Here is a 27,792-nt window from a genome sequence, read left to right as displayed (position 1 = left end):
ATACATTCTGGGGCTGGGGAAAAGCATTTCTGCAGCTTTTGTGTATCCAGTACCAGCTCAGGGAAGTCAGACAGCTGCTTTCAAAACAGACTGGGCTTCCAAACGAGCTTGGCTTGGTAGAAGAACGTGAAATGTGTCTCTCACCAAAAGATTTTCAAGTGGAAATGCAATAACATGTTAATTAGAAAAGTCTTTGCATAGCAAAAGGCTCCCAAAGAACAATAACTCTGTAGTTCATGGAAGCCTTTTCTAACACAATCTTTACACAGGGAAAAGAAAATACGAAAGAAAGAACAACAGCATCGAAAAGATGATACAAAATGTTGTATTTGAGTATTTCTCAATGTTGTATCTGAGTATTTCCCAAGTAGTGATTAAACCCTTCTGTGGAAATCTGCCTTGATCACCAAGCAGAGCAGAACTAGAGAAACCTGACACAGCCATTCTCTCCTGGTACAAAACCTGCAAGACCTGGTAACAATTTTAAATTACAGATTATTAGAGAACCATGAACTGACATACAAGCATTGTACCAAGTAAAAAACAAAATTCAGGCACTTTTTAATACATTCTCAATCCAGGGCTTTTCTTCTAACCAGGGAAGCTCACATGCAACATTTGATACTTAAGTTGCTGCTCCAGGACAACAGACTGGATGGACTAAAGGCATAAAAAGGGAAAAGTCACTAACAAAATACATCTTGAGTATATAAAGCAGCTTAAAAGCTCAGAAAGCCTCCCAGCATTGCCCACAGCAGCTCTGCAGCTGGTGCCAAATGTAGAATTGCCATTTATGACCACCCAAAAATGCCTGTCCCAAAGCAGAACAAGGGCTGGGGAGCACAGGCAGCTCTAAACAGCTCCTGGACAACAGCACAGCACTTCCCATTCCTAACCAAACAGCTGAGTTCAGGTGGCAGGGTGGGATTTCAGGTCCCTTCCAACCCAAACCATTCTGAGACTCTGCCCACAATCAGTGACCAGAGTAGCCAATGCTCTCCACACAGGTACCTGTCCTCTTAAAACAGCAAGGAAAGTTACTTAGGGGTTGTAATTGATTTGTGCACATACTCCTCCAGAAAATTTTGTATATAAATACAATACATTATTTATTTCTTTCAAAACTGTGTACAAAATACAGCATACATAACAAAGACATGAAATATTTACAGCTGTAACATTAGTTAAAGGCTTGACCTTGCTTTATTGAGAAAAAAAAGCTCATCAGCTACTGTTGAATTGCTGCTGAGGATGTTCAGGTTGTTTGCTGGACTCAGGCATCCCATATCAGACTGTGAGGAATCACATTAATCTCATTTTCCCCTGGTTATTTTTTCAAATGGATACCTGACACAGTTCTACACAAAGAGAGTCTCTTTACATAATCCTGGATATCCAGCCCTTAACAGTCCTTCAAAGAGCTCTGCACTTCCCTCCACAAAGGGTTTGCTTCTGTATTGAAAAAGTAATGCCAGTGCTCAGTCTCACACAAAACTGCAGATGCCAAGCTGAGAGTGTCACAAACCAGGAGATCACAACAAAAACCAAACCCTGTTTTCTGTGGACACTCATGTGAGCAAAGCAGAATAAACCTCAGCAACCAAGGGCTGCCTCACCTTGGCACAACTCAGCACAGCAATCAGCATTAGCTCCAGCATTTTGCAGGGTGGTTTTGATTATTTTGGATTCACAGATAGACTGTGTTGAGCAGAATAACTGTAGTTAAATGTTGTGGTGTCTGTAGTCTTAATTCTAGTCTTTTAATCTAAATTAGAATTAAGAATCATTTTAATTCTAATCTAAATTTCCCCAGCTGCTTCAATTCAGCTGAAAGAAAGCCTGCAAGTAAATCTGAAATGCATTAATAATAATTATAATGATTAATAATAATATTGCTAGAAGAAAACTTCAGAAACCATTTAGCCTGCCTTACCACTCTTGTATTTTTGTAAATCTCAAAGCTCTTGATCGAACTGATATGGGAGGGGCTTTTTTATTGGCACAAGGATAATCACCACAATAATTCTTTGCCCATTACCAGGCAAAGTGTGTACATAGAGGGATTAATTCACTAAAGCAGTTACTTCCCTTTGAAGTCAGAGAACTTTTTAATAGTGCTTTTCATCCTTGCTTGTTTCTTTGTCTAAGGCACTGCTTGTTTTACAAATCCCACTTGTTAAGTGTCACTTGCCCTGGTTTTGCTAGGAAATCCTCTGGGAGTCTCAGCCTGTAATGTTCTAAGCTCCACTCAGAGTGAATCATCAGTGAAAGGCAAGCTTTAAAAATGAGATTCCTCTAAGTCAGCCAAAACCAGAAAACCAATCCTTCCCTCCCCAAAACACTTGAAACAGATTGCCAATTACAGCAATTAGGATGATTTTTCATATATTAAGCTTCCTGTCTCTTGATTATTAGTTAATTAGCTCTCCAGCACATAAGAGGTTTCTGCTGTAAATAAAATGTCTAATTTTAGAGTAAACAGACACAAATAAAAAAAGCAAATACTTCCCAATCCCCTGCCCTTTTTTCTCTCTTAAAAAAGGGAAAAACTGGGCTAGAGAACCACTAACTTCCAGGAGCAAAGAATTCTAGGCTGAAAATTAACAGGGCTTCCCTTTAAAGTTTGTAAAATGCATTGACTGTGGAAAGGCCACTGGGAGGTAGAATCACAGCACTCCCATTACCCAGCTTATATCTATCCTTTTGCAGAACTACTAGAGCTTTTTTAACCCCATTTCAGAAAGATTTCAACTCAACCTTTTATGAAAGGAGAACTATAAATAGGCTCTTAGATTAAAACCCTTAACAGCTGAGAAGGCTGGAAAGGGAGGTGGATATTATCCACCTTTCAGGAGTACAAATTGGGGCTGCAAGGGCTTAATTACAAAGATATCCTTAAGAACACACTGAGGGCTGCTATAAAAATGACTCCAATTACAGCAGCTCCACAGACATCACTCCACCTGGGAGAGAGGAAAGCACCACTTCCCTCTCTCTGCACCCCATGCTAATGCAGCAGCACACCCCAAGTGCAGCTCCACTCCACACACCAGCTCTCCCAGATGGATTAACAGAAATGCCAGGGATTTGGATTCCTTTGTTTTCACTCTGAAATCCCCAAGTGGAGATGAACTGCTGGCATGAGCTAAGGGAGCTAAATCCAGTGCTTGGAAGTGTCACAGGCAGAAAGAAGTTTGGATTTGTATGTAGAATTCATGATTTCACATGAATCACTCCCTCTCCCAAAATGGGGAATTCATGGTTTTCCCTATGATTTCACTGTGATAGTGTATTCTTATTTATGATGTCATCAATGCCCCCTGTAATTACCAATAAATTTACAATTAGTGTTCAGGGAAATGATTTTTATATAGCATCAAGAAAGTCCTTATGGTTTCAGTATTCCTGTGCTAAGAATTTTGCAATTGTGCTCAACTGGATATTTGAAGTTCCTTCATATATTGTACCTGAAATCAGAAGAAAACAAATTAGTAGACTCTAAACCCACAGTTTATTAAGAGAAATCAAGATATCATCCTAAAGTCCAGTGAGAACCTTTACAACTATGAAATGAAGCTTTACTGTGCAAGTATTAGCACAGAGTTGTAATTATTTATATAATATTATAAACATTCCTATTTTATTATCTGTAACAATAAAAGCACTTTACTGGCTGGAAACACATCATGCAAAGGCATTTTCCTGAAAAGCAAGTCTTAAATAGCCAACAAAAATGAAGAAGTTCCAAATGCTGTTGTAATAAACTGTTGTGTCCAAGGATTGTCCTGATGAACAAGAAAGCTTTGAAAAAAAAACTCCACATGGATTCAGATCTTAAAGCCAATGAAGGTATTTTCAATTCTTTTTTTTTGTTCAGATATTTTCTTAATAGGATGGGAAACAGTGTTTGGGTCTGTATTTTGTTGGTATCTAATGAAACATTTTATGCATGTACATACATTTATACCTAAAGTTTTATATCTGAGCTTTTGAATTAGTGTTGATACAGTCTCAAGGAAAAAATATCCTGAGAAAAAAAGCCAGCCCTTCTTCCTCCAACTTTAATAGCACCAAAGCTGCAAGAGATACTTGGTAAGCAAGTGGCACCCACCTATTTTGCAGTCACGGTAGTACTTTTCTATTGGGTAATTTTTGGTGAATCCAACACCTCCCATCCATTCAATGCATTTACTGGTTGTCAGTGTTGCAACCTATGAAGAGAGTTTCAGAGTTACAGGATTCAACTTCAGACAGCAGCAGTAAAACTTATACTTTGTACCTGATTAATAACAAAACTGGGAATAAAGCAGCTACTAGAACAGGAGGGAAGAAGGATGGGTATTTTGTTACTCATCTTCAGCAAGCCATTTTAGGATAAAAACAACATAAATCAGTGGATATCGGAGTTCACTAATTGTTACAGCAATAGTTTGCTGCTCTGTGCAAAAGACCAGCAGTGGTATGCAAGACAGCAAATGCAAAGAGGGAAAAGCCACCCAGTTTTGAGTCATTTTAGGACTCACAGATGTGACCAGCAGAGCTGAAGTGGTCACAAATGAGCTCTTTACAGTGTCATTTCTCATGCCACCATAAGATTTCTGAGAAAATTAAATATTTCTTGATAAGTGAAAGTATTAATTCACTTTCCTCTTTTAGTGTTGTTGGTTGGTTTTAAAAATTTTATTTAGTGGCATGAGCAGCTTATCCTTTGGTGACTTACATCAGATTCTGTGCATGGACTGAGAAACAGTCCAGAATGGTTTGGGTTGGGTTGGATCTTAAAACTCATCTCATCCCAACCCCCCTGCCACGGGCAGGGACACCTTCCACTAGCCCAGGTTGCCCCAGGCCCCACCCAACCTGGCCTCGAACACCTCCAGGGATGTGGCATCCAAGACAAAAGTACATCCAGAGCTTCCACAGCCAAGATGAATTCCTACTACACACTGGGTAGCAGAAGGAGCTTTAGCAGCAGTGGGATGAAGGCTTGCAGTGAGGGAGCTCAGGTACCTCAGCAGTGAAGTACTTAGCCATGCTGGCCTCCTTGATGGCCGGCCTGCCCGCCTCCGCCAGCCGCGCCGCGTTGTAGGTCAGCAGCCTGGCTGCCTCCAGCTGCGTGGCCACCTGGGCAATCTGGTGCTGCATCCCCTGCAACAGCAGCACAGCGCTCAGACACAGCCACAGCCCCACTGGAGCTGCCACAACAACCATCCTGCTCACCATGGAATGCACCTGCACTCTAAAATAAAAACGTCAGATCCAGCTGGGAGGTAATTCTGTGACAGGGTCTCTGGTGTCAAGATGACCCCAAGGTGTTGGAAAGTCTCTTTTTCCCAGCCCTGCAACTGAAGGAGTCAGGATTCCTCTGCTCTGCTTCTCAAGGTTGTTTATTCTCTGTTATCTATAACATTGTTTTTCTGAGATCTGTCTAGCAAGTCAGTCTGTGGCACACTGACCGCCCCAGAGGTGGTGTTATCTTTTATACTAAGAACTATGTGTACTTTATTTACAATAATTTTCCAATACCTATCACCTATGTTGGACAGTTTGTCTCTACTGTAAACCAATCCAAAAGTGCCAACATTACCCAGAAGATGGAGGCTAAGAAGAAACAGGAGGAAGGACAGGACATGCCCAGATTCCTCCATCTTGCCTCCTGAACTCCCATTCTAAAACCCAAAAATTTCACTTTTTTACCCCGTGGTAAATTCACTATCATTCTATTCAAACTCTTGTGGCTTGTAACTCTTTGCACAAAGTTGGTAATTGTTTCCATGGGTTAAAATCAAAGGCACAGGTGTTTTTGACTCCATGCCAAGGTCTCTGAGCCCCCTGCCAGGGTCTCGAGTCCTCCAGGGCAGCCAGAGGGATTTCCTGGATTCTGAAAATTCTGTGTTCCTTCTGTGTTTATTGACAGAGGTTGGGAACACTCCTGGGCCACTGAATTGCTCTCAGGAACTTCAGTCCTGTTTTCCCCTTTCCTGTTCTTGGATTCAGGAGCACTGGGGTACTTTTGGCCTGACTGGACAGAGGGTTTCCTATTTAAACCCAGGAATATCCCAATCTTAACATCCTCCTCAGGATTACAAAGGCATTAGGAAGACAGAGCTGCATTTTCATTCTGCAACTGTTCACTGAGACAAAACCAGGTGTGCTTCCCTAATGAGCTTACCCAAGGAAGACCTATAAACAAATATTCCTGAAATAAAAGTGGAGAACTAGCAATGTGACAACTCCTTTCCTTGCCCCAGAGGCACAAGACAAGATTTAGAAGCAGCTTAAAGGTGCAGAGGACACGACTGAGGAATGGATTAAAGGGGAAGGAAAGAGGTGGTGTAGCTCACATCAGAATGGTATTACAGAAGAATGGGTTTATTTAAGAACACCCAAATATTATGATCATTGAAAATGAACATTTAGTAGTCTAAAACACAATGAAATCTTTCATCTTATTAGAACATTAACACCATTCCCTCAGATCTGCAGAAATATATAGGCAGGTCAAAATACCAAAATGATTTGGCAATTATAAATTCCATTTCCCATTCAAAAGACGTAGTTCCAATCATTTCCTAGGTATCTGTGAGTGCTTCCTAAAATTTGCATAAATTATGAGTAGTGCTAATGTCCCTTCTCTTCAGCTGAGATGTAGGTTTCTTTTAACAAGAAAATTACCAGAGTAATTACAATTATGTATCTTCCTTATTAAACTATACATCATTTTTGCAACAAAGAGTCTTTTTGGCTGTAAGAAACAGATATTATAATGAAAACGAAATGTCTTTGTACAACACAGGAAATCTAATAATTCAGTTTTCCTCATCTTTTTATCATTTCTAGTCTCCAGAAAAAGCCCTTCCCCTACACCTCATGAAAGGGTATAAAACCTGGAGTACATTCAGTATAGTGTGATACTAAAATCAGAAGGGAGTTCCATGTGTATTATTCCCAAAGATTGTCAGTAAGTTATCAAGCAAAAGGAAGACATCAATAATATTTTTAAGTTTTAAATTATCTGTGTGGTACTTGCAAAGGCACACAGCACTGAATTGCTGAATTTTACATGGCAGATGAGCGTTCATCCAGAATTTTTTTTGAAAAATACTCAAATATTGAGGAAGAGAGACAAGACATGAAGTGGAACATGAATTATGCAAATCATAATCCTAATTATACTGTTTATTATGGTCACTATTTTTTCTTGGAGGAAATATTCCATTAACAAGTACCTGGAAATCAAAGATGCTTTTCCCAAACTGGACTCTCTCCTTTGTGTAAGGAACTGTACGGTCAAAACACCCCTGGGCCAGTCCTAACATCTGTAAGGAAAAATAAGGATATGGTCAAAAAACTGATTCATTGAATGCACCTAATGGAGATGATCATAACTGGTCATCTTCTGGTCAGGCAGGTTGATATCCAGGAGAAAAGTTGTTTTCCTACCTAGATATTGCTAAAGCTTGTATAGAGAATCCTAGGAGCCAGAATTTTACAGTTAGCACACAAACTGAGGTGAGTTATAAAAAATAAAAGTTTGAGGAACAAGCCTATTACATGCCCACTTCTTACCATAGGCAAGTATTTCTGAAAACACTGACACTCATTTTTTGAACAAAACTTATGGGCCAGCTGTAATTGCAAAAATCTTGTTTCTTTGGAAAATTTGTAATTGCATAAGAAAACGACTGTAAACTGAAGATCTATAGATCTACATTACCCTATTAAAGGAAAAAGAATCTGAATGATTAGTCAAAACTATTTTCATAAGCAAAATAATTTCTCATTTTCTAGAGTACACCAGACTGAATTGGCAGAATTAGCAATTTATTTCAGAAGTTAGAAACTTAGTGGAGTGGAAGGAGAGATAACATTTCTTGCACTATCTTCCAACTTTGCAGAACAATTGTAGAAAAATTTAGATCAATTTTATCTTTCCACAAAGGCAGAAGCAGTAAAATGTCACATCAGACAGCTTAGAAAAACTACCTTGAATGATGTACAACAGAAAAAGAATTATACACAGGAAAAAAGTAAAATAAAACATTGCAGTCTGCTGCTAATCAGTCCCATTATCAGATTTGTCATACAAATTATAGGAACAAAGTACATCAACTTCAGCACCTGTAATAATATTGCAGCTGCCTTGCACTAAAACCATCTGAAACTGTTTTCAAGGCCACAATTACCTTTTATAAGATCTTCATTATCTTTTTAAACTATTACTACTGCAAAACTAAACTCAATACCACAGGGCTTTAGAGCTGCTGTTCTTGTCAAGTCCATTTCTCTTAATTTGAAGGTGCCAAGAAGGCAGTAATTAAGATATAACAACTACCTGACCTTAACTTTTAATTAAGGTGTAACTTGGAGTAATTAAGAGTAAAATCCAGACCATGTATTTTACTGGCAGTGCCTTTATATTATTTATATCTCTGGGAACAATGAGGCCCACAGCCCTTTTTAAATGCCATATCAGACAAAGTTTAATCAGAGGTAATCTTTAGAAATTATGGAAAAGCCAGCCCAATTATCAGCATAGAGCATTGCCATGTGGAAAATCTCAGTTTCATGAAGATGATTTCTTCTGGTCTGTCTGCAAACCAGGGCAAAAGATAAAGGAGACTGGTAGTACAGAAATATTGGGCAACAAAGTATAAACAAAGAAAAGATTACTTCCAAAAGTAAATTAAAAATACAAAAACTTATCACAAGTAATTTATTCTGGGGCTGAACCTGATTTCCATTAAGATCAGCAGCATTCTGAAATCCAAACTTATTTTACAGCAAAATACAACATTTAGAAATAACTCCAAGGTCAGTAAATATTCTCCCCTAAGATGCCATACAGTGCAGTTTTCAAACACAACGATGAACTGGAACAGTTCATATTTATTTTAAAACTAAGTTGACTTTAAAGACAAGTTGGGAAAACATCAGTTAGCACTAGGTTACATTTGCCAGCCCCATACAATCCCAGCTGGAAGCATTAATTCATATATTTCAGTGTGTTAAAGTTCCCAAAGTTAATTTTCTTTGTAAAATAAATTTTCATAGTGGAAGACAAGAACGTGGACATAATTCAGTAGCAATAAGTTAACGACCAAAGAGAAACTAATTGCCATTTAATGTTTTTTAAGTCTATTGCTTATGTCACCACAGGAGAATTTTCCCACCGGCAGCTGTTCCGATCTTTGCTGTACCTTTGCTTCGGGAACAGTGACATCTAGTGGCAATCGAGCTTTTCATAAAGAAGTTTCCAAACAGCTTTAAATATTCCACAGATTTCAGTGCAAACTCAAATGATATCCTGGTTGTGCTCAGTAACAAACTAAATCACCCACCTGTGCAGCAATCCCTATCCTGCCAGTGTTGAGCATTCCAATGGCATATTTATAGCCTTGTCCAACTTGTCCCAGGATATTGCTCTCAGGAACCTAAAAAATAAAACCACCCAGTTATTCCTGTTCTGTTCTGCTTTGCAACTACCAAAAGGGTCTACAAATTTTATCAATTGCTCCTCATAAGTGAAGGCATAAAACATAAACCACAGTTTGATTCCCAGAGCATTCCCAGATTCACATGGCTATAAACTGATGACTGAGAGAAAACTACACCAAAATTTCAGAAATCCAACCCCTCTCTAGACAGCTGTGGAAGAAAGATGCTAAAATATGCCCAAAAATCAGTATATATAAGGGGAAAAATAGGGAATTTAGTTAATATTCTTTCCTTATGTGTGGCCAAGTGCCAGTTGCGCACAAATTATGCTTCAAGAGCTGAACTTACAATACCTTCACATTTTCCAAGGTGACTGGGCAGGTGGAACATGCTCTGATCCCCAGCTTGTCCTCCTTTTTCCCCACATGAAGCCCCTCTGTGTTGCGATCCACCACGAAGCATGTAATTCCTCTGTAGCCCTGGGGATAATTAAAAAGAATCAAAAAAATGGTTTTCATACCAATATCCCTCAAAATCTACTACCTACATCCAGCCTGGGCACTTGCATACTCAGCTATGTAATTTTTTACTGGGCATATTTTACTACAAAATACTTTTTAGCTTTTCATTTTGTTTTTTAACAACAGGAACTTGTCAGCTAAGTCAGAAAGGTTGGAAGAATGTAAGACTGAGTCCTGTTACTCAGAACACCACCAGTGCTGTGCTCTTCATCTAAGCAACCATGATGCTGACATTCTTCTTTTCCCTTGTTGGAGGAATTTATTAAATTGCTCACCAAGTTCTCAAGTCTTATTGGCAAATATCTTTAAAGGTTTGCAGTCAGCTAGGAAAAGGTGAACAGAGTATTAACCTCTAACATCAGATTTTTAGTATAAAATCCACAGTTTCATCTATCAGCAGCTGTCACTGAAATGCAAGAATTCTGTAGCAACTTACTAAGGATGGGTCTGTATTTGCCATGACAAAGAAAACTCCTGCTTCTTCTGCTAAGCTAATCCACATCTTTGAGCCATTGATAATGTAGTAGTCTCCCTTCTTTTCAGCTCGAGTCTTCAAGGAAAAAGCATCACTGCCAGAACCAGCCTCAGAAAGACAGAAACTGCCTAACTGTCAAGGGAAGGGAAAAAGCCAATTTAATTTTCACAAATATAAATAAATCCTATAAGGAAAATACTTATAAGCCAGCACAAGTCTCTTAAATTCAAACATTTTAACCTATTGCATTAAAGTAACTGAGTTTCAGCTATGAAGATTAAGAATAGAAACACTGTGTAATTACACATCTCTCAAAGTCAACTGCTTTGCAGTTCTTTTCCACAGTAAATTAAATTTTAATGAAACTAGTAAGTGCCTTTCCACTTTTACCTCTCAGCTACTGATGACAGGATGTATCTATATCACCACAGATCTCAGCTCTAACCAGTTTTTCAAAGTTCACACATATTTTCCAGAGCTGCAGACACACATTAGCCACTGAAAAAAAAAATCCCCACTAACATTACTAAACAATAATATAATTTCAATTGTGAAGTCAAGTAAGACTTTGACTCACTGTATCTTTGGACACTCTGGGCAGGTAAGTTTTCTTTTGTTCTTCTGTTCCATAGGTGGTGAACAACTTGTTTGTTAGAGTGTTTTGGAGTTCACACACAAGAGCCACAGCTGGATCAACTTTGGCCAATTCTTCCACTGCCAATATGATTGAGAAAAATGAAGCTCCAGTTCCTCCATATTCTTCCCCAAGCTCAATGCTCATCAGCTGAAATGGAAAAAGTGCAAATGTATAAATATGTTGGCCCTGATAGCTGGAAAGGCTAAAACTGAATCCAGGAATGAACACCAGGATTTTGGCAATGTAAGTCATCATGGCTGCCCAGTAAGGCACAGAGGAATATTGGTTCTCTTCTCCATCAACACTTGGAGTCATGGCCTTTCCAGCATCCAATTATGCTTCTCCAATTAAAAAAAAGACTGAGGGAGAGAAGACAAGGAACTAAAAGATAAGGTGAAGTATGTGGTATGGGGGAGATGGAAAAGGAATTACAGTAAAAGATGGAGAGTGATAACGCTGTAAAGAAAGTTGTCATGTGATTGACAACCCAAAAAAGTTCAATGGTTCATTAGTTCATTTGAATTATATCCCTCAATCTTTTCATCTATAAATCTGAACAAAACACATTTAGAGCTACATAAAATGCTGTTACTTTCCAAACAAAAGATTAGGTAAAGTGTGCAGACCCCTTGTTCAAACAATCCCTGTACGATGGAGTCTTCCACTTTCGCATTCTCATCCATCTTTTGCACAAAAGGTGCAACTCGTTCCTGGGCAAACTTGGTCACTGCAAGGAAGAAAAGAGAGAAAATGTGTAAATATTCCATAAATAAATAAATTAACAGTCTCCTTGGGGATCAATATAACAGGAATAAGGTGCTTCTGACAGGTTATGCATGTCAGAAGAAGAAAGTAAGTAGCCCAACAAAAGGCACAAAGCACAACTCCCCCAAAAAAATCTCACCATTTGACTAGAAATAAATAATGAAAACAAAATTTTAAGCTAAAATATCTTTTCTACTTGAAATATTTCTGAATTTTAACTGCAGAGACAATATCTACCCATGTCTTTCAGCATGGCCTCCTCTTCAGTGAATGTTTGAAGCGGAGCACAGGAAAGTCCATCACTGGCTACATTTGGCTTGAGTTCTGATTTGGAGGATCTAAAAGCACAGGGAGAAACCCTCCAAGGAGCCAGGTGTGCTGGCATGTGTCTTCTCAGCTGCTGGCAACAAATACAGAATGTGCAAACTGTTACATCTGGATGCAGACAACCATATATAACTTTACCCAGTGCTTTTATTCAGTAAATTAATAAATATAACTTCCATCTAATATTCAGCTTGAAAGCTTTTGAGAAAACATAACCTTCCCCTCCCCTGTGTCCTAAAAGAAAATATTCTTGAATTACTTTTCTTTTAAGATGAAACAGTTTTCTTTCTGGAAGTTTACTAACACAAGGTTATTCTACAAAGTATGCACAAGCATTTTTTAGTCAATTTTAGTGTTTACAGCAAATAAATCCTGCTGTTAGTATTTATTTTTATACATGATTTTGCAGGTCTACTGCAATATTCAGAGTAGTGAGTGTGCATTTCAACAAAATTAATACTTTCATTAACAAGAATGATAAGAGTAAATATAAAATACACATAGAATGACTTTTACAGGCCTGTCAACTTTAATGACTGACTTTAGCTCTCTCCCTGTTTTTCTAGGGACCAGCAACTCTTGTTTCTAAAGCAATCTGACAGCCCCTCATGTGGATTATTGGCATTTTGCTGTGAAAAGGCCTAACTTTTAACTATATTCAGACTGAATTCTTATCCATCACATAACGATTTTCAGAATGAGCACACATTTTGTAGACAAACCCTGGCATTTGAATGCTTCTGTTAATTTCCACACAGTTAAAATCCCACAGTTAGTATGTTGTTAGTGTAGCTAATAATTAATGTGTCTTATTTGGTTGATTTATTTTAAAAGCATGGGAAGGAAGCAAAACTAAGTGATTTATGTTTATGCTCCCCATTTGTCCACAATATACAACAATGATTTCAAGAAACATTGGCTATCCAACCAAGAGCAGAGGCTGAGCATTTTACTGCGGGGAATAGTATTAATATGTGGCAAAAGTCACAAAAATGAACAGAACAGGGGCTTTTGGGAGGAAGCTACACACAGTGATTGTCAGGACATAGATAATGTGACAGCTTTGTCCCTCAGAGACCTAAAAACTTTTGTGTTCAATGACTTAATTACCTTAATTCTTTGAACACAAAAGGCAAGTTTGCTATGAAGGCCAATCTGCTTTCCAAATACAGAATGATTCCTTAGGATTTTAAAGGAAATTGGCATAAAGGATCTGGCTCCAAAAGTAAGGGGCCAGCAGTAGCTAAAATGTATTCCTGAAAAGCAGCAGAGTTTGTCTGTGTCTCCAAAATGACAGAACAATGGTTCTGTTCTGCTCCCACAGCTCCACAAACCCAGCCCACTCTGGGGCTGATCTCTGCTACAGATTTCTGGCACTTCTGCCTTGTCAGTGCAAAGTGTGGAGACACAAATGTCTCACCAGGACAAGTGCTGACAGAAACCCCCAGGAGAGACACAGCTAGGCCATGGAGCACATGAAAACACATGTCTGCCAACAGAGGTTTTTGGCAGCACTGATTGTGACCCCCAGAGTGAGCAACAGACTGGCTGTGCCCTGAGCAGGCGCCTGCTCAGCTCACAGAACACAGGGCAAGCCCACAATGCACATTGTGACAGCAGCATTCCTCCAAAACCAGCAGAAACTCTGGGGTCAGGAAGTAAAAATTCCTTTGATCCTTCTCATAATTCCCCCTCTTTCATGTTGGCTTTCAACACTTGTCATCTTCCTGGCTGAACAACTGATGGAAAACACATCCATGAACTCTTGTGGAGACAAGAAGCAAAAGTCTGCTGCGATAAGGAAATTCTGATTTTGGCACAAACAGCTGTGCATAAAATAAAACACAACAACAAACAGTCAGAAGTGGTAATAGAGAAGATAAATATTGCTGTGAAAATTCAGTGTTTATTCACATTCAACACCCCTGGTGACACAAAACAACCACTGGTGAGCAGGGCTAAATTATGAATACATTTGGATGGCCAGCAATAGCTGCAACACTTTCAAAGGACGATGGAGTTACTGGAGTCACTGCAGGTCTTCACAAAATAAAGAAAACATTGTTTTAATAGAGATTAAACCCCAGGCAACCATGTTCTGGGAGCAGTTAGGCAGGAATGGATTATTTGCTATGCTGGGGCCACCTGACACCCAGGTGTGCAAACATCCACCTGTGCAAGTCAGTCCTGGGCAAGGACTGAGAAGGAAAAACCTGAGCATACACATGCACATTTCTATTTAACACTGTGCTGCTTCCTGAGCACTGACACCTCCTGATCCTTCCCAAGTACAAAGAAAAGAGTGTTTTCCTCCATGGTGAATCACTGGGAATATAAAGCATAAAATCATGGAGTAGGTTGGGTTGGGACATTAAAACTCATCCAGTTCCACCCCCTGCCATGGGCAGGAACACCTTCCACCACCCCAGGGTGCTCCAAGCCCTGTCCAAACTGGTTCAGGCATTTATCAACCATGCTTTGGTCAGCACTTGTTTGAGACACTTTGCTCCTCTGCAGGAATACCCCTAAAATTCCTGAAAAGGTCACCTTGAAAAGTCTGAGAACCAGTGGGATGCACCCAAGGGATGGGATTAATGCTGGCAACTCCCACACAAAGAGCAGCAACTCACAGCTGTCCCAGAGGAATAACAGCCCAGTGTGGAAATTATGTTTTAGTTCAACATTTAGATTTAAAAACTAAATAAACAATAAAGTCACTACATTATTGTGCACCTTTCTTTTCTTACAGGCCATGTAGTATCACTAATTTCAGGTGGTTATTTAAAGAGCATGTGCATTACTTAATTCCTTGGCTGCTGCTTCCATGCCTTTTTTTCCTGCTCTTCTTCTGTAGGTAGTGATTTATGCTGCTACAGGATTCAGACTGTTTGCCCTACTAAACACAGGCTTTTGAGAATTGGTTGCTGATAACATTGATTTTTCTCTTTATCTCAATTCTTACCTCCACCTCAGCTCTTTAAAAGATCAGTTCTCCTGGTTTCCTTGTTTGTTTTACAATCTAAAACACGATTTTAATGCTGGACCTGGCAGCAGCATTAATATATAGACAGAAAAAAACCCCAAAGCAATGTTTTCCTCAGCTCACTTTGCTTGCCTTGGTGATTTCCACTCCTGGGTCCATCCCAGCTGGTTTCCACACAGCTCCTATTTCCCAGCAGAGAAGCTCCCCAATGGGAAGTTTACATTCATTGCTGGGGTTGGTTTTCTTTATTTCAGTTTATTTCTAGAGCCACAACACCCCCAGGAGCTGCAGGAGAAGGTCTCACCGTGCACAGACAAGGCACACATGGCAAAACCCCGGCGTCTCTGCGTGTCTTGCTCACAGCTCCAGTGCTTCAGGCGTGTTTAGCAAAACCAAGAATATTCCGAATCGAAAGGGACCCACAGCATCACCCAGTGCAGCTCCTGGCCCTGCACAGACACCCCAAAATTCGCCCCCAGGGCATCCCTGGAGCGGTGCAGAGGCTGCTGGAGCTCCCGGGGCCGTGCCCCTTCCCCGGCAGAGCCAGCACCCTCCGGGAGAGCTTTTTGCTGTTCTACAGCTAAAGGAGACCCCGGAGCGCCTCTGCTGCCAGGCCGGTGCTGCCTCCCCACAACCATTTCAGAGACTTACAGAACTCGGCGCCAAACCCAACCCCGCCGCTCCACACACAAACCCGCAGGGCAGAAGGAGAAAAGGAGCTCCCCCACCCCCGCGCCTCACGGAGCCGCCCCTGCACCCCGACACGTCCAGCCCCGGCTCAGGGAGCCCCACCCAACAGCAGCGGGCTCGGGAGCCGCCGCAGCCCAGCAGGACGCGGTGCAGCGTCCCCTTGTCCCCTCATCCCCGTCCCGCCCTGAGGCGTCACCTTGGCGCAGCCCCTCAGCCAAGCTCCCGCCGCCGCCGCCATTGTGGCGCCCGCCCCGTGACGTCAGGGCCACCTCCCGCGTGACGTCAGAACCAACGCCCCCGTTACGTCAGGGCCAACGCCCCCCTCTCTCCGCTCCCGCCGGCGCGCGCGGGTCTCGCGAGACTGCGGTGGGCGGGGCCGGGCCGGGCCGGGCCAGGCCGGGGGGGAGGCACAACAAACATGGCGGCGGCGGGAGGCGGGAGCGGCGCGGGGCGGCGGCGGTGAGTGCTGCCTGTCCTCCCCTTCCCGCTTCTTTCCTGCCCTTCCGTCTCTTTCCCGCTCCCTTCCCCTCTCTCCTTCTCCTTCCGAGGCTTCCCTGTACTGTGATGGAGCCGGGCGGGGGGCAGCGCTTGGGGAGGGCCGCGCTGCCCCGTTGGGAGCGGGGCCGGGTCAGCGGCGCAGCGCCGAGGCTGCTGCCTTGCTGCGGAGCTGAGGGACACAGAAATCAGAGGGATCGCAGAAACCACAGAATCGCGGAAATCACAGGAGTTACTGAAGTCGCAGGGTCGCTGTAATCGCAGGATCACAGGGTGGGTGAGGTTGGAAGGAATCGATCCGGTGCCGCCTCCCTGCTCAGGCGGGGCCATCCCCGAACACACGGCGCAGGTTCTGGGGTATCTGCACTGAGGGAGACTCCGCACCCTCTCTGGGCTGCCTCTTCCAGCGCTGTCACCCTCACAGTAGAGAAATTCCTCGTTGAGGTGGAACTTGCTGTGCACCAGTGGCTCTGGTGCCACTTCTGGCTCCCGGAGCAGCGCCTGTGACACCCAGGGACACCCAGGGCTGAGGGCCCTCCCAGCTGGGGCTTCTCTCCAGGCTGAACAGCCCCAGCTCCCTCAGCCTTTCCCGGGCACGGAGATGCTCCAGTCCATTCAGCATCTTTGCTGCCCGTCACTGGATGCTCTCCAGAAGCTCCGTCCCTCTTGTCCCGAGGAGCCCGGAGCGGGACACGCGGGTTTCTGGGACGTTTCCCGTGGCCGTGTCCCTCCCCACTCTCCCTTGGGCTGGAGGAGGAGACGCGGGGTCGAGCGGGGGCGTTCGGGGTTGGTGACAGGTCACGGTGGCCACCGGCGCTGTGCTTCACTCCCCTCCCCACGGTCAAACTCCTTCAGGAGGCCCGGGAAGGGCTTGGATGGAGTTTGGGATCCTTCCTGCTTTCATTTATTTGCTATGGAAAAGATGGAACAGAGAACACTCCCCCTTTTTTCCCCGGGATTCCTTAGAAGAAGGTGGGTTGCATACATATGCTCACAATAAATTTATTCTCTTACTGCATACATGTCCTCATGGATACTTTATGCTCTTATAATTACTACAGGATTACTTCTGACTGTGTATGTGAAACTGCTGAGTGTACTCTATGAACTACGTTCTTTAGCAGCATTATTTAGGCAGAATATTTCATCCTGGCTGTTCTTTGACAGCAAACTTAGCTCACCTCAGTGCTGTGACCCCTGTTCAGTACAGCAGTTGTGCCTGGGTAGAAAATGAGTAACCAGTGCTCTGCTGCTGGTGGTGTGAAGCTGGAGGAGGTGTGGTTGTGTCAGCAGAGCTCGGGTAACACCTGGTGTGATCAGCCCATCCCTGGTGTGTGAAACACGAGCTGGGCTGCTCAGTTTCTGGTAATTGGAATTGCATTTTCTGGTTTGCAGAAGTGATACAGCAAGGATCAGATGTGTGTCATTCTCCCCTGAGAAGGAGAGCTGCTGGCTGTGTAGCTCTAAAAAATGCCACATAAAATTACAGGAGTGTTTGAGCACACAGATGGGAGCTTTGGGTCATGTTCAAGTTGTGGTGACTTCCCTACATTGGTGTAAAGAAAAGGATGACTGTTCTCATGATAAATCAGTGAGGGAGAGAAAGGAAGTTTTATGTAGTTGATCCCCAACCTGTTTATGAAATTTTATGTAATTTTCTTTCAAAATTAAATGTTTTTTAAAAACAGTGCAATCAAGTAAGGCTGAGAGAACTGGGGTTGTTCAGCCTGATGTGGAGAAGCCTTTAAGGTGACCTAATTGTGTCCTTTCAGTACATGAAAGGACACAAAAGCAAGATGGAGAGACACTATTTACAAGAGCCTGGAGTGACAGGACAAGGGGAAATGACTGTTAGATGGGATATTGGGAAGAAATTCCTCCCTGTGAGGGTGGCAGGCCCTGGCACAGGGTGCCCAGAGCAGCTGTGGCTGCCCCTGGATCCCTGGCAGTGCCCAAGGCCAGGCTGGACAGGGCTGGGAGCAGCCTGGGACAGTGGAAGGTGTCCCTGTCATGGCAGGGGTGGCACTGGATGGGATTTAAGGTTCCTCCCAACCCAAACTATTCTGTGATTCTCTGAAATAAGTTTTAGTGCCTTTCTCAAAGGCATGCTCAGATTCTCCTCTGATAACACAAACCTTTGATGTTGTTTTGAATGGTTTAATTTTAAATTGTTATTTCTTATTATAATTCATGGAAAGTTGGCCTGGTCAGGACTCTGTTACATTGCCCTGTTTTTCTCTTCATATCTTCAATATTAGAGATATCTTTCATATTATAATTAATATCCAGATTTCTTTGTTTTATTGCAGGAGACACCAACAAATGGAACACAAATTAACTTAAGCCTACAGGAGGCTGGTGACACCTGGAAGAGAGTAGGTAGGTAGATAGATACATAAAAATGTGTTCTAAACTAACTGAATGGTGATAATCAATGCTGGGAGTGGAGCACACTCAGGTAAGATGGAAAAGAGCATCCTCATCTGGATGCCAAAAATGAGCAAACATCTGTAAGTAGGGTAAGGATGACTTATATCTGTAAGTGTGGATATGCAGGAGAACATATTTAAATGTGGTCTGGAACTCAGAACTTGAGTTCCTGTAGGTCACCTGAGTATTCCTTAGTATTCCTGAGTATTAAAAATAAGGAATATTCTTATTGAAATGGTAGCATTGTAAATTATTTCTGATTATAATCTGCAGAAATAATGTGACAGACTTCTTGTTCTCCTTCCAATGTATCCCAAGCTCTGTCTTCCCAAATTCGTTGTGAATTGGGACTTTATAGAGGTTTGTTATTTACACTCCCCAAAACAAGCCTGACCACTGATTTCTGGGGAATATTTTAATCATTTCAGTGCAAAATAATGGACTGGATTAAGATTTTTACTCAGGATGGGAAAGTCAAATTTTGGGAGAACTGTGAAACAGTGCTTTGCCTAAGGCTTCTTTCCAGCTTTGCTAATCACCAGCATTCAATTGTTTCCCAACATTGCAGTTCCCATAATTGACTGACCCAAATCTGGGGTTTTTTGGAGCCAGATGTTATTTGGAAAACAGAAGTGAGTCAGAAGTGTCCTTCAGGTGACATCCAGGAAGCAGAGGATGCAGTGTTTGAAAAGCCTTTACTGGAAGTGTGATTGTTTTAATAAAATTTAGAACAGCAGAATGTTAGATTCTTGTCTTTCAAACACAAATATTTTTCAGGTTTCTTTCTTCTAACTCATGGGGGTTGGGAAGAGTCATGGATTTACATTTGCTTTTTATTCCCTCTAGGAAAAGTGGAGAAGCTGTGCTCTGTGCTTTTTATCTGACGTGTTGAGGTACATTTTGGAGCATGTTTGCTACTTAGCAGGGAACTAAAATTCAGGTATGATCCATTATTTTTATTTTTTAAAAAGGCAGGTTGATTTTTATTACGTGTTTTTTATTTTAAAATTTTATTTACTATTTTATTATTATGTCATTTACCTGTTGCTGAAAGTGATTTCCCCATAAATTGTATTTGATGATCTTTAATGAGTTAAAATTTTAAAAATCAATATTCCTGTGGTTGCCAGTTTGTTCTTTGACTCAGTGTAGTGGGTATAATGCTAGCCAAATGCCCATGCACCCACCAAAAATTATTTGTTTACTCATTTCCTGCTGTGAGATATGGATACAGAGTGGAAGTACAAACCAGGCTCAAAACTTTAAATGGTATAAAGAAAACTTTATTGACAGAATTAAAATAAAAAATTATAAAATCAGAAAAAACCTTCAGAACACTTCTCCTCCCCCCACACCTTCTTTTCTTTCCCATTCAATGCAAAGAGACAAAACCTGGAGCTGTCAGTCAGTTTGCCACCTCTAAAATAATCTTTCTTCAGTCCACCTAGGGAGTGGAGTCTCTCTTGCCAGGCTATGGAGACTTCTCCACAAGAAGCAGTTCTCTTGTGGCTTCAATGGCAGCAGCAAATCAGCTGCCAGGAAAGGAAATTCTGTTTGCAGTGACAGTCCCTCCCATGAGTTACAGCCTTCCCAACGCTGCTTTCATGGGCCATGTTAACTTATGGGGCACTATTTTAAGGATGAACTGTTCTAGCATAAAAACCAAAGTTCTCTTCTTTTATCCCTGGGAACAGAGGTTTTTCTTCTTCTATCCCTGGGGCAAAGTTTCTCATCTCTCTGTGTTGAAGCTTATTGTTGGATTACAGCTTTTCAGCATCCACATGCTCCAGCATGAGTGTCCTTCTCTCAGGCGAATGCTGCATCCCCCCATGCACTTCATGAACTACAGGGAAAAAGCAAAGTATGATTTATCAAAATATATCTTCACCATAGCCTCAGCCCAAGACTAAGGCATCTCCCCAATCCTCTCCCATCTAGAATTTGACTCCTCCTTTACTGCCCTCAGTGTCCATGTTGTTTTCTCTAGGTGTCTTCACCCTTTCCTTTTCCTGACTCAAGAGAGAATTAGTATGTCCATTTTTACTCATGTTTTACCAATTGAAGCAGCTTTTATAGAGTCCTGCAGCATTGAAAGGTTGCTCTTGCCCAGGCTCCACCACTGAGGAATGGCCGTGTCTCTGGCTGCTGATCACAGGCTCCCTGCTGGTGGCACCCCTGCGCCTTTCCTTCATCTGGGGGTCAGGAAAAGAAACAAAACTGCTGCTGCTGCTGCTGTCCTGCTGCCTGCAGCGTGGCTGCCTAAAAGCAGCCAAGCAAACAAAGCTCACTGTGAGCCATGCCGAGATGGCCCCGGCCGTGCCGGCTCCAGCCGAGCGCTCCTGGCCGCACGGTCACCCGCAGTGCCGGGACAGTCCCGGCAGCACGGCCCGGTGGTGGCAGAAATCCCAGCACAGCAGTGAGCCTGCCCAGCCCAGCCCAGCCAGGCCTGGCCTGACTGCGAGAGCCCAGCCAGGCCTGGCCTAGCCACGAGAGCCCAGGCCAGCAGCACGCCAACCTGGCCATGAGAGCCTAGCCTGGCCTGGCCTGGCCTGGCCATGAGAGCTGAGCCGAGCCCAGCCCGGCCCGGCCTAGCCACAAGAGCCCAGGCCAGCAGCACACCAACCTGGCCATGGAAGCCCAGCCCGGCCAGGCCTGGCCTGGCCCAGCCAGTGACCTTTCTAGAGGCCGGGTCCTCACGGCCTAGCCCATCCTTAAATACCTTCTCTTAGAGGCATATTCAGCTCTTCTAAGTGGTTTAAATGGGTGTCGCTCTTCCAAACTAGCCTGCTGATTGGTTAACCTGATGTCAATCTTCAAATCTAGCCAGCTGATTGGCTCTTCAGACTAGGCAGCTCATTGGCTCTGCCAGGTCCCCACCCCCTCAACTGAAAACCAGACTTTGTTAAACCATGACACTCAAACTGTGTGATAAAAGTAATTCTTCACTTAAAATTCAACCCAAAACCTGAACTTTTTACTATGAATGCAGCTAAACTCAATGACACTTGTGTTCTGAAAACATTTTGCCTTCTAGGCACGAGAGGTTGTAAATGAAAGAGTCAGTATGGGGGAAAAGAAGGCAGAACCGTTGGACTTTGTGAAAGATTTTCAGGAGTATCTGACCCAGCAGACTCACCATGTCAATATGATTTCTGGATCTGTTACTGGTGACAAGGAAGTCGAGACTCTCCAAGGAGGTGAGCTGATTCCAGTGCCATAAATTTGAGTTTTTTGAGAGTGACTTCAGGGTTCACAGTCCAGGTAATGCTGCAACTGTATGGAAGCATTTCTCATAGTATTTTTCATGTCACAAAGGATGTGTATGTGCCTTTGTTTTAATCAGGGCATGTTTTTATAATTCTCTATATTTAAAGACTAAAGGCTGAGAGAAGCAAAAGCTATTTGGCATTTGCTCACAGTCTGACAGATGGCATCCAACAGATTGTTCATTAAAATCTGTGTTGCATTGTTCACAGCTGGGACAGAAGGTGATCAGAATGGTCTGGATCATCCTTCTGTTGAAGTTTCACTGGATGAAAACTCAGGAATGTTGGTGGATGGGTTTGAAAGGACTTTTGATGGGAAGTTGAAGTGTCGATACTGTAACTATGCCAGCAAAGGAACAGCACGGCTCATCGAGCACATCAGGATTCACACAGGTATGGGATCTTCTCTCTGCCTGCCTGGGAGGCCTTGGGGATTTACTCTGCATTGGGATTTCCATGTCAGCAGTTGGCAAATTCATCATGCTCGTCAGTCACATGACAGGGATTTAGAAATTGAGCTGGCACTCCAGTTAGGAAGAGATGATTTTTCATTTCAGCACCTGAACACACATCAGATCCTTTAGGCACTTCTGACATTGCAGACCTGGATCTGTAACTCCTGGGTCAGTCTATCAAGGGAAAATCAGAAGTCCTGAAGTGCTGCCTTACAAAAGTGTTGGCTAGCCTGTTATTCTGTTACTCACAATAACTTTTTAAAAAATACTCAGACCACTTTGTATCTATAAATTTCATTTGATAGAAGAAGGAAGTTCTGCATGTGCAGAGGAGATGATGCTTTCCCCAATCATCATCCCCTCTCCCATCTGGAAGAGCACACAGCTCTCCAGGGAATACCTGGCCTTTGTTTATGTTACAGCTCTTTAGCCACAGGATCCTTTTTCAAAGCTCAGTCCTTGAGTGGCTGCCTGTGTGAGTAGGTTATTTAGGGTGGTAGTTCCAGGATGTTTGGGAGTAGGGATGTTTGGAAGGTCCCAGAAGAGCACCCTCCCTCAGAGATGTCATGAAGAACAGTGACATTTTGGTGGTGCAGACATTGCTGTGTTCCCCTGTGCACTCCATGGGATTGCTGGGACCCAGGGCACCATGCAAACATCACTGCACTCAGTCCTTGGTGTTGTTGCTGCAGTTTCCAGGCAGGTTTGTGTGTTACCCTGATGCCACTCAGGATTTTTCTGTGTGCTGATGATCCCGGGGTGAGGCAGAGCTATCCCAGTGCTCTCCACTCTCCCAGGATACCCAGCTGAGCTCGAGGCTGGCTGTGACTGAGGTTGGACGAGCGGCTCACAACGAGCCGCACACAAAGCCTGTTCCAGGCGCTCCGAGGTGCTGTGGGCTAACCTGTTCCGATTTTCCAGGGGAGAAGCCACACAGGTGCCACCTGTGTCCCTTTGCCTCGGCCTACGAGCGTCACCTGGAGGCTCACATGCGGTCCCACACCGGGGAGAAGCCCTACAAGTGCGAGCTGTGCTCCTTCCGCTGCAGCGACCGCAGCAACCTGTCCCACCACCGCCGGCGCAAGCACAAGATGGTGCCCATCAAGGGCACCAGGTCTTCCCTGAGCAGCAAGAAGATGTGGGGCGTTCTGCAGAAGAAGACCAGCAATTTGGGCTACAGCAGAAGAGCATTAATTAATCTGAGTCCGCCTTCCATGGTGGTGCAGAAACCAGACTACCTTAATGATTTCACCCATGAGATCCCCAATATCCAGACTGAGGCGTACGAGAGCATGGCAAAAACCACTCCGAGCGGGGGCTTGCCAAGAGACCCACAGGACCTCATGGTGGATAATCCTTTAAACCAGCTCTCCACCTTAGCAGGACAGTTGTCCAGTTTGCCACCTGAAAACCAAAATCCAGCCTCTCCTGACGTCGTTTCCTGTCAAGACGAAAAGCCTTTCATGATACAGCAGCCTGCTGCACCTGCAGTAGTTTCAGCTGTGTCAGCAAATATTCCTCAGAATTCCTCTCCAACCAGCCCTGACTCCCGGCCCACACACAATCAGAGGAACTATAGTCCCGTGGCAGGGCCCAGCAGTGACCGTAGTGCCCACACCAGTACTCCCAGTATCAGCAACAGCCAGCCGAGTACTCCAGCTCCAACCCTGCCAGTGCAGGACCCTCAGCTCCTGCACCACTGCCCACACTGTGACATGTACTTTGCAGACAATATCCTTTACACCATCCACATGGGATGCCATGGATTTGAAAATCCTTTCCAGTGTAACATTTGTGGGTGTAAGTGTAAAAACAAGTACGACTTTGCTTGCCACTTTGCTAGAGGCCAACATAATCAACATTGACTGAGAACGTGCTTTTGTTTAGTTTTTTAACATATTACAGTCTATTTTTCATACTTGCTGATGGAAAGCTTGCACATTCCCATAAGGAGTCTTCACATTAATCAGTTTGACAAAGGAGGCAAATTGATTTCCGTGTTCTTGTAAAACTTGCCAGGGAAATTTTGTATCAGATTCAGTTGCTGTTTTATATGTAGCCTTTCAAAAAAAACCAAGAGTGATGTAAGGGTTGGAATGCATTTACATGCTGTGGTTGCTAAATTTAAGTTGCTTGCACTTAATCCCAATAAATATTCTGCAAGTGGTGAAGCGGAGCGTGTGTCCTGAACCATAGGATGTAATTCCCAGGTTGTTTACTAGGCAAGACAAGATATATTATCCATAAAATATGAAAGGTCAATGCAATGACACATCATGTAGAGACAGGACAAGGAGGAATGGCTTCATGGTGCCAGAGGGCAGGGTTAGATGGGATATTGGGAAGGAATTGTTTCCAGGGTGGGCAGGCCCTGGCACAGGGTGCCCAGAGCAGCTGTGGCTGCCCCTGGATCCCTGGCAGTGTCCAAGGCCAGGTTGGACAGGGCTTGGAGCAAGCTGGGACAGTGGAAGGTGTCCCTTCTGTAGGGTCCCTTCCAGCCCCAACCATTCTTTGACTTTGGAGAAATCCTTAAAAACCTGGCTACTCAAACAAACAGAAGCCATTTTCATGTACAAATTCAATTTGATCTAAAAGTTGCTTTAATATAATAATGAAGGTTAAAAATAAGTTTTTGTTTTGTATAGTCTAAACTCTTCAGGCTAGGACTTAAACACTAATTTAACTATTAGCACAAAACTAGAAGACAACAGGTTATTGTGAATAAAACTATGGTAGGAAAAAGAAAGATCTAAAGGCCTGTCATTCATGAGTTATAAAAACAAAAAAGTAAGATACCTTATTTTACCTACACTCTACAAAATTTTCCATGTCATTTTTTTCAGAGGAGGCAATTTTTAGAGACGTAATGAAGAGTCTGTAGAACTAATATATATTCTGTGAGATTTCTAACTGCCTTAAACTGAGTTGTACAGATATTTAAAATTTGCACAATTAGACTTCTGTCCTGCTGACAGAAGTTCTGATAGAAACAAAGAAGAAGTTTACAAATCAAACTCCTTTGTTCAGTTTTATGTTGGGCCAGGCTACAACTGAGAGGTTGCCTGTATTTTTGAGAGTTGTATAATCCAGTTTATTGTAAATTTTAGCTGACTTGGAGGTCTGGTTTGTCCCCTCTCCCAGGTTTGATGTCCTTTGGGTGTGCTGGGAATAAGGGGAAGCACCTCTGGCTTTTTCTGGGCTCCATGTAGGATGCAAAGGAAAACTGACTGACTACACTGAAGTTGTTTTCAGGAATTGTGGATGGCAAATGGTAGCTGAAGTTGTTTATTTTGTTTCATAGTGTACACTCATCTTTAGAAGCCCTCAGGCTAAAGGACAGGCACTTTAACATAAACCTGAGTAAAACATCTAATTAAAATGAATAATAACTATGTGCTAGATAAGAATTTGAGACATTAAAAATAAAGGAAGAACTGTTACTTTTCCCATATTTAGACATGCACTTTTACCTTGGTTTGTCCTACTTGAGACAAAGCTTCCCTTATATATTTCCCTTTTCCTATTAGCAAACCAGGTTTTATTAAAAGCAAGGAGATTTTATTAACGTTCCACAAGTCAGAGGTTGGAATCTCAATAGGAAATGTTTGGCTTATTCAAATTTATATTTTTAGGCTAAAACTTCCTGAAACCAATGGAAAAACTTAGAGTGATCATGGTGAGATCAATGCAGGAAAACCACCTGTGTAAGAATTCTAGCTGTAGAAGTAATTTTGACTTTAATTAAATAGAAATTTGGATACCAGATGTGTTTCTGACTACCTGACTGACCTACTGTTGAATTTCTGTGCTTGAGGAACTGGTTCTTTCTTGGCTGTGCAGTCTTGAAGTGATGAGGTCAGAAATCTGCCACTGGAGTGGTTCCAGTGTAGTGAAGATGAACAATAACACTGTCATCCCTAAAAATTGTTTTGTTTTCAGGCCTGGTTCAGAATTTGTATTGCTGGATTTGTAAGACAGAATGTAATTTGTATTTTTCATCAGGACACACTGTAATTCCAAACAAAATCATTGTTGCTTTATACTTTTTAGATTTATTTTATAAGTAAAACTGCAAGTCTGTGTGTGTAAACATCCTTTATTTTAATGAGTGAAAGCTGACTGAACTGGAATCCAGTTAGAAGTTACTGCTCCTGGACAGGTTTTGGAATCAAATTTTTTTCCAGTCAAAGAGGGGAGAAATGGTGGCTCTCTTTGGACCACACATTGAACAATTCTACAATTTAAATTTGTATTTAAAATACAAATTTAAATTGTAGAATTGTAGTGTAGTGGCTGAAATGTAGTGTTAGGATAGGAGACATTCCTCTTAAAGACTTTACAGTTAGTAATTTATGGAAGTGCTTTTCCTTGCCTTTTTGGTAGATGATGCACTCTCCTATTCCTAAGCTCTGGCATTCCCAAGGAAACTTGTGGCATGCTGGAGCTCCAGGGAGCACCTTTCAGTCCTGAGTAATCACAGCAGCCAAGTGCTCCTGCCTTGTGTTTTTTTCCCTGCTGGTATTGTACAAAGAGTCATTTCCATGGGCACAGATGTGGTTCCTGACCTCTGGGGCTGCTGCTGGCCGTGTTCACATTGTTAGAGGCTCCTCTTTGTCTCATCATTTGGTGATTTAGAGAAATTACTCCTGAGCCACGATGGCCTTGGGCAGAACTCAGGATAGGTCACTAATGGAGGAGCTGGGAGCAGGAGGAAGCCTGCAGGACTGCATGGAAAAGGGGCCCTTGTTTAGGAGGGGATCCCATTGTGGGGAGTGTACAACACAATCCAGTGTGAAAACATCTATCCCCAAGCCTTGCAAATTGATATTTGGAAGGAATTTCCTGCTGCTGCCTGGACACCATTGGTTCTGCTCTGGAGTGACTAAAGGAAAGATTAGCTGGGACATCTCTGAACTGTTGAGGAATGAAAAAGCTCCTTTCTGTTTCCTTGGGCAAACTCCTCATTGCAGGGGGGTTCTTGGGCAGCAGCAGCTTTGGTGCTCATCCCTGGGCTCTGCCCCCAGAGCCCTGGGGTGGATCCCTGTGTCCTTCCCAGGACGGGACTGTTCCTGTTCCACGATCACACTGTGTGTTCAGTTGTGCCAAACACTGCCCTGACATCGTTGTCCCCTCCTGTCCCCTCCTGTCAGCTGAGCAGCTTTGGAAGGTCTATTTTCCTATTTTTCATAATTTACACATACTATTGACTATAATTTAATGACCAGAGCTGGTACAAATTCTTTCCAAGTGTGATCCCTTGCACAAGCAGGCCTTACCCAGAGTCAGCGAGGGAGACTTGTCCAGGGTTCT

At 42.9% G+C, this 27,792-nt stretch overlaps 2 protein-coding genes across 4 annotated transcripts; one reads left to right on the top strand and one right to left on the bottom strand.

Moving 5' to 3' along the window:
* Positions 1–311: 311 nt before the first annotated feature.
* ACADSB (acyl-CoA dehydrogenase short/branched chain) lies at positions 312–16,135 on the bottom strand. Of its 2 annotated transcripts, none has more exons than XM_084210196.1 (11): positions 16,033–16,135; positions 12,074–12,233; positions 11,698–11,798; positions 11,012–11,218; positions 10,396–10,566; positions 9,792–9,917; positions 9,342–9,434; positions 7,230–7,319; positions 5,011–5,148; positions 4,112–4,211; positions 312–3,467 (listed from the first exon to the last, which is right to left on the bottom strand). In XM_084210196.1, the coding sequence occupies exons 1-11, from the start codon at positions 16,072–16,074 to the stop codon at positions 3,397–3,399; spliced, it is 1,299 nt and encodes a 432-aa protein (XP_084066322.1). In that variant the 5' UTR covers positions 16,075–16,135; the 3' UTR covers positions 312–3,396. The 2 variants fall into 2 exon arrangements, with proteins under 2 accessions (XP_084066322.1, XP_084066321.1); XM_084210195.1 differs by having other exon boundaries at positions 12,074–12,236; positions 16,033–16,095.
* Positions 16,136–16,266: 131 nt separating this feature from the next.
* IKZF5 (IKAROS family zinc finger 5) lies at positions 16,267–26,564 on the top strand. 2 transcript variants are annotated; one of them, XM_084210126.1, is made up of 6 exons: positions 16,267–16,295; positions 18,641–18,710; positions 19,608–19,701; positions 21,796–21,958; positions 22,238–22,420; positions 23,404–26,564. In XM_084210126.1, the coding sequence occupies exons 4-6, from the start codon at positions 21,826–21,828 to the stop codon at positions 24,345–24,347; spliced, it is 1,260 nt and encodes a 419-aa protein (XP_084066252.1). In that variant the 5' UTR covers positions 16,267–16,295; positions 18,641–18,710; positions 19,608–19,701; positions 21,796–21,825; the 3' UTR covers positions 24,348–26,564. The 2 variants fall into 2 exon arrangements, with proteins under 2 accessions (XP_084066252.1, XP_084066253.1); XM_084210127.1 differs by lacking the exon at positions 16,267–16,295 and adding an exon at positions 17,195–17,303.
* Positions 26,565–27,792: the final 1,228 nt, after the last annotated feature.

This window comes from Fringilla coelebs (assembly GCF_963513975.1).
Source record: "Fringilla coelebs genome assembly, chromosome: 8".
In the NCBI taxonomy this organism is placed as follows: Eukaryota; Metazoa; Chordata; class Aves; order Passeriformes; family Fringillidae; genus Fringilla; species Fringilla coelebs.
Note: the sequence above shows the minus strand (reverse complement) of the source record. Positions and strands in the feature narration are given on the sequence as shown.